At 22.9% G+C, this 12,414-nt stretch overlaps 2 protein-coding genes and 1 non-coding gene across 4 annotated transcripts; all 3 read left to right on the forward strand.

Annotated features, from left to right (window-relative positions):
• The first annotated feature begins 484 nt into the window (after window positions 1–484).
• Window positions 485–4,298, forward strand: LOC122852658. Of its 2 annotated transcripts, none has more exons than XM_044152579.1 (5): window positions 485–1,628; window positions 1,709–1,882; window positions 1,957–2,692; window positions 2,771–2,901; window positions 2,978–4,077. In XM_044152579.1, the coding sequence occupies exons 1-5, from the start codon at window positions 1,506–1,508 to the stop codon at window positions 3,098–3,100; spliced, it is 1,287 nt and encodes a 428-aa protein (XP_044008514.1). In that variant the 5' UTR covers window positions 485–1,505; the 3' UTR covers window positions 3,101–4,077. The 2 variants fall into 2 exon arrangements, with proteins under 2 accessions (XP_044008514.1, XP_044008513.1); XM_044152578.1 differs by having other exon boundaries at window positions 488–1,628; window positions 2,765–2,901; window positions 2,978–4,298.
• Window positions 4,299–5,062: 764 nt separating this feature from the next.
• Window positions 5,063–5,133, forward strand: Trnag-gcc. Its single transcript has one exon. It is a non-coding gene; the product is annotated as a tRNA-Gly (tRNA).
• Window positions 5,134–6,844: 1,711 nt separating this feature from the next.
• Window positions 6,845–11,969, forward strand: LOC122852662 (tumor necrosis factor receptor superfamily member wengen-like). The gene is made up of 5 exons (XM_044152583.1): window positions 6,845–7,473; window positions 8,765–9,160; window positions 9,250–9,430; window positions 10,831–10,959; window positions 11,728–11,969. Exons 2-5 carry the CDS (start codon window positions 8,768–8,770, stop codon window positions 11,892–11,894), a joined length of 870 nt encoding a protein of 289 aa, XP_044008518.1. The 5' UTR covers window positions 6,845–7,473; window positions 8,765–8,767; the 3' UTR covers window positions 11,895–11,969.
• Window positions 11,970–12,414: the final 445 nt, after the last annotated feature.

Consider the following 12,414-nt stretch of genomic DNA (forward strand, 5'->3'; position numbering starts at 1 on the left):
TTATAAATGTTTTCTTTATTATTCACTGGAATATTCTTCAACCAACCAACAAACAAACCAAGTCACCCAAGTATTACCTGTATCATTTTCCTCCACTTTTTCATTATTTTATTTTCTAGCTTAATAAAGTTGAACAAAAAACCTGATTAATTATATGTTTTTCTTCAACAATTTATTATAAATAATTATTTAAAAAAAATAACAAACATCTTTCCAATTTAAAAACATGATGAATCAGTTTTTTTTTTAAATTAATTAACAAGACAAATTTAATTTTTATTAACAATAGTTTAATAACAATTTATTGACATAATTTTTATTTAAATAAATAATTTTATTAATTATAAAAAAAAAAGATAAACAAAAATTAAATCTGGCGCTCACAACTGTACCATGTGCTCCAACAATCAAAAAAAAAAACTTGAAATAGCAATTAATTCAATTTAACATGAAGAACAATATTTAAAAATTTACAAAACATTATAAAATTGACTGTATTATTATAAATAATATAAATGGTTTGTTAAATAGTTGAATCGTGATCAAAACACATGTTTTTTTAAGTATCTATTTTGATTTACTCAGTATGTTTTTGTGTTGAAAAAAAAAGAAGCAAACACCTATTCACACATGCACACACAAATTCCCATAAATCAGTATGTTTATTTTTAGTGTGTAAAAAATAACCATCGTCTTAACTTGTTATTATTTTATAAATTTATTTAAATCATTAAATGTAATAATAAAAATAAAAAACAAGCACCTGATAAGACAAACAAGCTTGACAATTGCAAAACAACAAGTTGACAAATTTATTATTGTTCAACATTCTTTGACTGTTGATTAAAAAAAAATATTATTACATCAGATAGAAATAAAAAAAACAAGTTACAAAAATATCAAGTAGTCTTATTATTTCTTTTTTTTTTTCTAGCGTCATTTATAAATTATTTATAACAATTTCATTTGATTATTTAAAAATAAAAGCTCATTATTTTAATCAACACACTCAAAAATATATTTTATTTTTTTTTCTATTTTTTGTTAATTCAGTGAATAAATTTTAGTGCCATATTATTAGTGTTTATTATTAATTTTTATAAATTTATTTAATAAACAATTTTGTTAAATTTTTGTATTATTAATTTAATTATTAATTAGTGTTGAGGAATTTTTTTTTAAAGACATTTAAAAGATACAAATCATCTAGAAATTGTGGCTTTTTTTTTTGTATAAATTTATTTAAATAACCGGTGGTTTAATGTTAGTTTAAAAATTCAACATCACAATTTTATGCTTATCATCTAATCAACTAAAAAAAAAAATACAATAAATTTTATTTATCATCATTAGACATCGTTAGTCGTTAGTCGAAAGCCTTTGTTCTCGTCGAAAAAAAAAAAGAGAAAAAAGTTCCACGTTAATATCTTTTCGATGAAAAAATAATTAAATAATATATTAATAATAAGTTAATAATTGTTGTTGTTAAAAACATATAAATAAAAATGTACGTGACATGCAAGTGCTTGAATGTGTCTATCAAGACACGAAGCAGTGAATTTAAAAATTTCAATGAGGATGATATTGAGTTATCACCAATTGAACGTGCTAATGAATTTTTTAAAGAGGTATTTATCATTAATATTTAATATTTAATAATACAATTAATTTATAAATGATTAATATTATTTTTTTGAATGTTTAAAAGAATCTAGCAATGGCCTCGAAACTCGAGGGAATCAACAAGGAACAAAGTGGCCTTGTTGAAAGTGAAAATATTGGCTCGTGGGTTGTTAATAAATGTAATAATTGTAACATGTTAACACATGCTGTACACAAAGATCATGGAGCAGCAATGGTTCTAATAAATACAAATATGATTGTAAGTAATGATAAATAGCTAAAATAATAATAATAGAAAGACGTATATTATAAGCTAAATATTTAAAATTACAGATGTCATTTGATGAAATTCAAAAGCTAAAAACAAGTCCAAATTATAGTAATATATTTAAAATAATTATTGATCATAGTGGTGATGACAGTGAATATCTTCCAGCACCAACAAAATATTCTGTATCTCAATTATCAAATAATCTTCAATTGGCATTGACAAATATTCAACATCAACTTGAACAATCTGTCCAACGAAAATCATCAGAAATTGAAGAAAAAATTCGTGAATTTACTGCTGAACAATATCAACACTTGGAGGAATTTCGTGAACAGGCACACAAGGAACATCGTCTTTTAGCTAGATTAATATGTAACCAGACATCAACAAAAACACCATCAAAGCCACCACCACCAATAACAACAACAACGTCAACAACAACATCAAAAACGTCAACATTAATAACACCAGCGCCAACTCCAGTAACACTAACATCATCAACAAAAATACCAACACCAATTAAATATAAAGAAACTATTGATTCTCCATTAGTTAAAAAACCACTTGAAACAAGTGAAACTGATGGATCATTATTAATTAATGAAAGTAATATTGCTATGAAAAAATCAGGAAATAGTTTAATAAATAAACTTGTTAATAAAAATGATAAAAAATTAAAAACAATATCAAATGATAATGATTTTTATGATAATGGAGCATTATTTCCACTTGAAGGAATGGATGATACATTGAATGTTGATGCTGCTAATTTGTCAACTGATGAATCTGATACTGACGGTAATTATTTAATTAATTTTATTTGACAATGTGTTATATGTAATGAATATTAATGGGTCCCATTTTGGGTAGATTCAGGTCAAGATGAGGGAATTCATATACCAAGAGGACAACGAATTGGTCAATCAACTCTTGCCAAATCATTACCTGTTACTGTACCTAATTTTTCATTTGTTCGTCGAACATTACATGATCAAGATGAAGATCTAGTAAGTTTAATTTTATTAAACATTGATTCATTCTAATTGATTCTATGTTGACTGATATTTATTATTAATTTAATAGCTACCAATGGATCAACTGGATCCTCATGATATACGTGCCTCGATAAAAGCACTTGCTAAAAGTGTACATGGTGATACAGTCTTTGGTGATTTACCACGTCCAAGATTTTCAACTCAAATCTGACTCTAATGATCCATCAATATCATCATCGTAATCATCTTTGTACTGGACATTTGGTTACTAAAACGACATTTAGATATAAGTACTATTCTACGTTAATTATTACTACGTTTTTTTTAAAAAATAACTATAATTTATATATTATTATTTCGTTTTTAAAGTATCTTTATCTCACTACGTTTTTTTTTCTTTTTCTTTTAAATTTTTATTTAACTTTTTTTTTTTATACCTAATTAACAAGCAATAAATAATAAATCAATATTTAAAATAATAAAACGAAAAAAAAAAAACGAATTATTTAAATTGAAAAAAAAACGTACTGGTAAATTTGAAATTATTTTTTATTTTTTTTTACACTGTTGACTGTCAAATGAGATAATAAAAAACAAAATATAAAAAAGTTAGTATACCTGTGGTATTACTAGACTCAATTATTTTTAAAAATGAATTAAATTAATCAACGAAACATATTTGAAATTAAAAATACAAAATTAAATGTAGTTTTTTTACAATATAATAATTACACTGTTGACACACCACAGTGATTATTGAATCATTTGCCTTTAATGTAATTAATTGAATTAAATAATAATAATATGTAAATTGTTAATCCATGACTTGTGGATCAACTCAAGTTATTAATATCAGGTTTATCAAATATTTTCAAATTAATATAAATTAATGTAAACGATTAAATTTCAACGTTAATAATTGTGGAACAATGACCATCATAGTACAACAATTTTATGTGATTATTCTAATTAAATATTATTATTTTTTTTTACATTAATTATTAACTTTTATTATTGAAATAATTTTTTTTTTTTTCCTTTCTTTTCTCTTATGAGTTTTATTATTATTATTTTTAATTTTAAAAAAATTTTATTATTGACGATTAATATTATGAAAAATTTAATGTATAAAGTGAGCTTTTTGTGTAATTGCTGCAATTATTATTAGAAAAAAAAAAAAAAAACAAATCGTTTATATTCTTTAAAAAAAAATTGTTTAAAATTATTTTTTTATAATAATTTAGATTACTTTTTTTCGTTTTTTTTTTTTTTTTTTTTTGTTTCTTAGAATTGAGATAGTAATAATTATTTATAATGGGTTTATAATTATCATTGGAATTTTTTTGTTTTTTTTTTTAATGTATTTATTGGATTCAATATTGAAAAAAATAAAAATGTAAGAATACAGATTTTTATTTATTTATTTATTAAATTAATTAATAAAGTTTTTTTATATGACTGGCAGTTTCGAACAAAGAACCCATTATTTTTTTGTAATAAAATTTCGTACTCTTCTTCTGGATATTTTGTGTTAGCAATTTACAGTATTGTGCCAGGATAGGAGTACAAAATTATAATACAGAAAAATAATGGGGTCTCTGCTGGAAGATAATGATAATAATGGGGTCTCTGCTGGGAGATAATGAAAAAGGCAATCTTGAAGATAATCTATGTAAAATTTTTTTGCATACGGCATTTTTCAATTTTCTGTTCATAATGCTTTAAAATTTCTAGTCTTTTTTCAAAACATAATGAATTCTCTGTTCTCAAGTAGAGACTGGTAGAGACATACGTAAAATTTTTTGAAAGTTTCACGAATAAAAAATCGCAATTCTATAGATCAAAGTTTCTAGTTTCGTCAAATTATATCTCCAAAATCATATATTCTAGATAAACTGCTTGATTTCCATGCGATTCATTAATTAAATATCATCATGATATTTTCAATATCTCGGTACAAATATTTCTCCGAATTTCCTCCGTCAGTTCTCCACGTTTTTCCGAAATGACCCATGGTTGGAGGAATTGCCAAGAAATTTCTCCGACTTTCTTCGACCAGCAATTTACTCCACCTTTCGACTGCCAGTCATTTAAACTAACAAAATTAAATGAAATTAAATGAAACAACAAAATAGTAGGTTGATAATAATATTTGAACCCATTAAAACCATCAGCATCGGTGGTTCAGTGGTAGAATGCTCGCCTGCCACGCGGGCGACCCGGGTTCGATTCCCGGCCGATGCAACTCTCTCTATTTTTTGCAACTTTTTCCTATAATTTTGACAATCAATTTAAACAATAATTATATAGTCATTTTTAATGTAAACATAAAATATTCATCTAATTTTTATTTATTTAAAAGAATACACCTGATAATTGTTTTTTACCTGAACGTTTAAATTTTTTGTTTCATTTAGGCTGATCACAGTCGTTCTTGCCGAAGGATTCCCTTGAAAATTTATTATAATATACTAGAAATATTACTCAAAAATTTGGCCCATCAAAATTCTAATGCCAAATGTTCCTTTTTTTTAAATTTTTGGTATTTGATGATTTTTTTCTTGCCACAGGCGATTAGGCGAACCGATAAAGGGATTTGCTTGAAAATTTAATAGAGTATACTCGAAAAGATCCTTAAAAAATTAAATTATCGAAATTTCAAAAGAAAATTTAAATATTTCGGAAATACAATAACCAATATCTCTAAAACAAAAAAATTAATAAATAAAAATTATATGTTATATAAATAGTTTCAAGTAAGCTTGAAAATATTTTTAACTGAGTATATTCATTGGTCAATTAGACATTGTTTAATTTCACAACCAATTGTCAGAATTAAAAATGAAAAAAAAAAAAAAACTTTTTAAATATACCAGTATATATTGCAATTAAAATTATTTAACCCTTGTATCTTGACCTTAGAAAAAAAAACTAAAACCCATTTATCTAAAATGTAAATAAAATTTTTTTAAAATAAACAAGTTTATAATTAAAATTTATAATAAAAAAAATATGTTTTTTTAAAGACAAAAATAAGATATTTTTTTATTTTCTTACTTCCCAAACAAATAGAAAAAAAAATATTGCATCTATTTTTGTACTTCCTCTTGATATATATGTATTTAAATATAACATCATGACTTTGAGAATTTTTAAGTGTCTAAAATGAATTTGACTTGTTCACTGGTCGTAATCAAATTTCAAAATGCAATGGACATGTGTTATCTCCCTGGAAACACAAAAAATTTCCCTCGATACTTGAAAAATTTGTAAATTCAATAAATCGAATATAAAAAATAAAATAAAAAATAATTAAAATCATTAATTGCATCATTTATGATTGAATATAAAATTAATAAAAAAAAAATTAAATTTTCATATTGATAAATAAGAAATTTATATATAATATTAAATTACCATTTGAATTTCATTGATTATTTTTTGTTCTATTAGAAAAAAATTAATAGAGGATAGAAAAAGGAAATGAGTAAAGAAAACAAAAAAAAAAAAAAAAATTCTTGCCCGGTGAGAAAATCGCGTCGCCAGATGCTATACACTGGCATTCGTTTAAAAAATCCTCTAACATATATCGTATAGTTCTCAAAATACTTTAGGATATCCTGCCGGAAAGTGTAGTTTCTCTCACATTCGTATATGATCAAAAAAAATAAATAAATAATTAAAAATATAAATTTTTTAATTTACATTAAATTTTTGCTATTTAAATAATTTTTAAAAAATTATTTTGTGAGTTTCCTTTCGTTTCATTCACTCCAAGCACATGAATAATCAGATAAAATTTTTATATAAATTATTAAGAGAGAAATAAATCCGGTAGCTTTTTTTTTATTTATTTATTTTCTCCCACTCAAATGGATATATAAAAAAATCATAAAAAATAAATAAGTATAGAAGGAAAAAGAAGAGAAGTATAAAAAAAAAAAAAAAAAAAAGAGGAGTAAGGTAAAGTGAGGAACGTGGTGTGTGTCTAACTTACTCTTGCAACCAAAGATAGAGAGCAAAAGCTTTGGTCGAACGTTGTTGCACACATCGAGCTGTAGTATTTATCCAGCAATGTATTTACTGTGAGCGGAAATTAGTATAGAAACCAGTCGAACTAGTCTCAAGACTTGGTACAACCAACCAAGCTAGCCATCGAGGGCATTGTTTAATAAATTTTTATCATTCGAGAAGAATCTTTCAACAAGAATCTCTTCAAAAAATCAAATAATTTTTTACTATTTTTATCCTTTTTTTAAATACCATTAAACTGTTAATATCAACATTATTTTTTTTATCAAAGTTATGTTTATTATAAACTAAACATTCAAACAAAAATCTCTAAATGAGATAAGAAATAAAAATTTCTATTTAGTGATCTATATGTGAGTAATGGAAAACATAAATTTGTGGTGTTAGAAATTTTAATTTTTACTATCAAATTTCGAAATAATGAAGTGACAATTTCTAGTGTAATTATTATAATTAATTTTTTTTTTTTTAATTATTCATCTTTAATACATTGTTAACGTCTAAAAATTTTTGGATTTACATCATGACTGGAATAATATTATTCAAGACATCGTAAGTATTTTTTAGCACTATTCAAAAAAAAATCAAATATAATTTGAGATGAAATATTTATTTTTATCTATGTGTTTATTTTTATTTTATTTATATATTCACATATTAATATAGATATACACTTGAAGTTTATATTACACATTATGAATAATAATAATAATAACAATAAATAAATAATATATAAAAAATAATTCATACACCAAAAATGTAAATACGACATGCGTAAAATTTAAAATTACTATATGATGGAGAAATCGTTTTTATTAACATACACAATAAATAAATATGGTAACATCGACATAGATAATCAATAAAAAAACAATAATAATAAATAAATAAAAATTTGCATATTTCATTGACAAATAAAAACGAAAAATAAACAAATTAAATTTCGAAAAAAAACGACAATTTCTATAGAGAAAAAAATTTAAAATAGAAACGAAATTTTTGTTAGATTAATTTGCATGTTACATCGGTTGATTGGCAATATATGTAAATAAACATTTAATTTAAAATTGCCAAATAAAAATTAAAATAAGAAATATTTCTTGCAAATAATAACGATAGAAATTTAAAAATCGAAATTCATGCAGAGAAAAAAAAAGGAAAAGAAATGAGAAATGCTTGTTGGATAAATTTACATGTTACATTGTAACATCAAGTAATTAAATATATATATATGAAAATACTAATATATGTAATAATGATAAAATATATTTTTATATTTATTGTAAATGATTATGGTATGTATAAAAGGTGTATGAATTTAATGCTCAATCACAGAGCGTAACGGTGCTACGTGAGACACGTAATAACATATAAAGGCGAAAACGGCTTAAAAACACATCAACAAATTTAATTAATGTATATATATTTGTTATATATATATATATGTATATTATATAGTAATGATCATGATGATGATGATAATGGTGACGTAGACCGGATTACGATTAATGTGCGCGGATGTAATTACATTATAACGTAAATTTAATTTATTTACCGGAAGTTTTAAAACGTCAATATTAAAAATTTTTAAAAATCAAATTGCATTAATTAATTGCTAATTATTATCATCTATATTATTTTTTTTTTTTTAATTATTAATATGCTTTAATTATATTGATTTATTTAATTCATAAAAAAACGCAATATTAATCATTTTTTTCATATTTATTTTTTAGTTTTAATGTAAAATTAATTATAAATATATTTTAATTTAATGTTTAATAATTTTTTTTAAATATTATTTAATTTTTTATTTAATTATAATTTAATTTTGTGTAATAAGGTGATGCTGAGAAGCTATAAATTAATATCCAGGCTGTTGACAGTCTGCCTGGTATTATTATTAATATGTCAATATACAAATCAACATCCAATATGTAAACCAAGTCATGAATATTGGTCATCAGAATTATCATCATGTATTAATTGTACAAAATGTGCACCTGAATTTACAATAAGTCCATGTGCTATTGATAAAAATTCAGTATGTGGACCATTATCAGCACTGGAACTTGACTGGTCATTTTTAAAAAATCGTAGAAAAACAAATAATATTAATTTACAATTAAATGATGATAATAATCATCCAGAGAGTCTTAAAAAAAATTATAATGATAATTTAAGTCATAGTAGTATTAATAATGATTATAGTCAATTTGATGATTTACAAAAACTTCAAGTAAGTTTATTTTTAATTATATTTAAATTATATACCTGTATATTTGTATTTTTTTTTAAATTTATTTTTTTTTTCTTTTGGTTTATTAGATATTACCGGAAGTACCAAATGACCGTCAAATTGACGATTCATATTATTTGCCATGGGATTGGCAAACAAGTGTTTTAGTACTTGCTGTTATTGCTTGCATTATATTTTTTATGGTTGCCGGATGTTCAGCATTGATATATGTACGTCAATGGCGTCAAATGAAACGAAATTTTGAGCCAGGTAATATAAAAAAAAAAAACAAAATATATACAATAAGTCAATAAAATTAAAATTCTTGGTAATCAAGATATTTAGGCTCGTTAAATTGCGGCATATTTAAAAGCTCAATGAATTTCTTGGATTTTAAATCTGAAGATGCAAGACGATAAAAAAAAAATTATTCATTAGAGGGCCGATCACGGTTTATCCTTCAGCTGAGTGTCCGGATATGCCGCATCACGTTCATCAAATACTATACCTCTTAAAACTATTTATTTATATTCATTTAAACTTTTAATTGCAATATTTAAATATTATCATAATTGCCATAAAATATTTCGATTAAAAGTAAAATTTTTCAGTGCAAAAATAGAAAAATCATTTGCATTTTGAAGTGACAGAAATTCGAGTAGAAAAAAAAAATAATATAATAAAAATATCATCATCAACAAGTCCATGCGAAATTTTAATAAATAATTTTGTTTTTTTTTTTTTTTTTCATTTGAATATACATTGTGACATGGACATCCCGTTGTAAAATCAAATAAATAATTCAGTTATAATCAGTTCATACAAATAAATTGTGTACACGTGGATTATAAATAAAAAAAATAAATAAACAGTTACCAAATTCAAATGCATTATCACGTTTATCATATAAAAAAAAAAAAAAGAAATTTCGTGGGAAATAAATTTGCAAGGTATATATTATCAAAAAACATGCGCGAATTTTAAATATTCGAGAATTGACCAAGCCAATATATACTCAAAATAAAAATAAATATATTTATGTACACTTTGAGCGTGTATATACAACAACGTGACATTTAGCCGAGACAAGTCAATATATTTTATTAGCCTTATCCTGAATGATGTATTTATGGAGGTAAACATCAGCTACATTAGTTGCGATAAATTTAAATTTTTTTTTTATTTGTTTAATCGTTGTTTGTTATTTTTTATATAATCAATAGACCATTGTTTAAAATATTTATTTATTTATTTTTTTTTATTAAACAATATGTAGTTTTAATTTATTTAATGAATTATTAATTTATTGTTTTTATTGATCAGTCAACGCATACAATTGACATTAAATTCTTGAGTTTATTTTTGCTGCTTTTTTTTTTTTTACAATTAAATATTTAATTGTTATAATTAATCATGTAATTTTTTTTTTTTTATTCAATTTAAATTTTTAAACAATGGCAATAATTGTACGTGTTTTTTTTCATAGCTGGGTTTTTTTTATTTATTTATTTTTTTGATAGAAAAAAAAAGGTTTTAATTTGATGGAAAAAAAAGCTCGAGTTAACGTTTCGAAATTATATTTCTAAGAGAAAAAAAAATTATTTAATACCAAGAAATATATACGTGAATAGAGTAATTAATGAAAAAAATATAATTAAATTTTATTGCAGCTGGTCTTGAGGAGATATCAGCTCGACTGAATTTAATGGTCAAAGCTGAACTTGCTGAGTTGAGTGCTGGTGCACCAATGAGTCCTGGTGACCCTGAGACAAGGTGCCAATATCTTGAAAAATTATTAGGTAAATAAAATATTATTTATTTAGATTCATTGTGTATATGTAAATAAAAAAAATAAAAATATTTACACACAGTGAAACTCGTTGAATGAATTCCCTCAACGAAAGCTTGAAACGGTTACGCGCAATTCGTGATTTGAATTAAAATATTAAGTGTAATTTATTATTGTGCGAAATGCTTATGTATATAGAGACTGTTTTACGTGGCGGTAGTATATGCCTCTATAATTATTATCTTTTTATCTTTATTTTTTTTAAATTTGTTTTTATTATTCTCCCTTATATTTTCATCAACTTCAAGCTCTCACATATCATGCCGACTTTCATTCATCAATTTACATCCTACCACATTTAAAAAATTATTTTTTTTTAACTTAAATAATAGCTTGTTATAAATTAACAATAAATATTATAATTATTCAAAAATATATATTTGAAAAAATTATTTTAAATAAACACTTGACATAAATTTTTATGTAATTTAAATTTTTACATTTTTAAAATATTTTATTTATCAATTAAAAAATATATTAAATATTGAAATTTTTTATAAATAATTTGCATGTAGTTATTGTGTTTATTTAAAAATTATTTGATCAAATATTGAATAATACTTTGTTTATTTTTAAAATAAAATTTAGAAAAAAAAAAAGTATGAAAATTTATCAATTTAAATATTTTTTATTAGCAATAATAATTTAAACTATATCCTCAATTATATGTGATATTTTTTGATGATTATAATACGCCCTTTTAACTATTTGTCGACAGACAGGAAACGAGAGACACCCGTGTTAGCTGGATGGCCGGAAACAGGGGGAAACCTGTATATTGAAGCGGGAGAAACACCCAAGACATCAAGAAATAAACGAGCACAGATTGCTCAAATTCATCGTAATATTGAGAGTATTCTCAGTCACAAAAATATTCAAGAATAAATAAAATAATAATTATATTATATTTTTAAATTTTATATCATAATTATTAATTAATTAATTAACAAGAAATTATATGCCAAACTTGTTAATTTTATTTTTCATTTTTGAACAACAAAATCTTCATGATTTTTTCATTAAAATCAATACTATGATTTTTGTTGTTTCAATATATTAAAAATGTAAATCTTTTTTTTTTTTTTTTTTTATCATATATAAACAGTATGTAGTTATTATAAAATAATATTTTTTTTTTTGACTCAAATTGCCACATGAAAATATACATAAGTACCAATATTGTAATATAATGAAAAAAAAAAAAAGAAAAAAAGAAAGAAGTAATTAATTAATAAAATAAGATATATTTATAAGGTAACTCGTGTAATTGTTTTTTTTTTATTATAATATACATAAATTGTTTTTAAAATTATTATTTAGCTTGTACCCATTACACCCTAGTAACAACAACAATTATTTTATTAAATATATATTTATTTATTTTTGTTTTTTTTTTATAGGCAAA

The sequence above is a fragment of the Aphidius gifuensis genome, linkage group LG3 (assembly GCF_014905175.1).
Source record: "Aphidius gifuensis isolate YNYX2018 linkage group LG3, ASM1490517v1, whole genome shotgun sequence".
In the NCBI taxonomy this organism is placed as follows: domain Eukaryota; kingdom Metazoa; phylum Arthropoda; class Insecta; order Hymenoptera; family Braconidae; genus Aphidius; species Aphidius gifuensis.

Bases quoted from the DNA above. Each gene is read 5' to 3' on its own strand.
- LOC122852662 (XM_044152583.1), top strand. From the start codon at position 8,768: ATGCTGAGAAGCTATAAATTAATATCCAGGCTGTTGACAGTCTGCCTG. The intron at 9,431-10,830 runs GTAATATAAAAA...ATTTTATTGCAG, and splicing joins GAAACGAAATTTTGAGCCAG to CTGGTCTTGAGGAGATATCA. The intron at 10,960-11,727 runs GTAAATAAAATA...ATTTGTCGACAG, and splicing joins ATATCTTGAAAAATTATTAG to ACAGGAAACGAGAGACACCC.
- LOC122852658 (XM_044152578.1), top strand. From the start codon at position 1,506: ATGTACGTGACATGCAAGTGCTTGAATGTGTCTATCAAGACACGAAGC. The intron at 1,629-1,708 runs GTATTTATCATT...AATGTTTAAAAG, and splicing joins CTAATGAATTTTTTAAAGAG to AATCTAGCAATGGCCTCGAA. The intron at 2,902-2,977 runs GTAAGTTTAATT...TTAATTTAATAG, and splicing joins ATGATCAAGATGAAGATCTA to CTACCAATGGATCAACTGGA.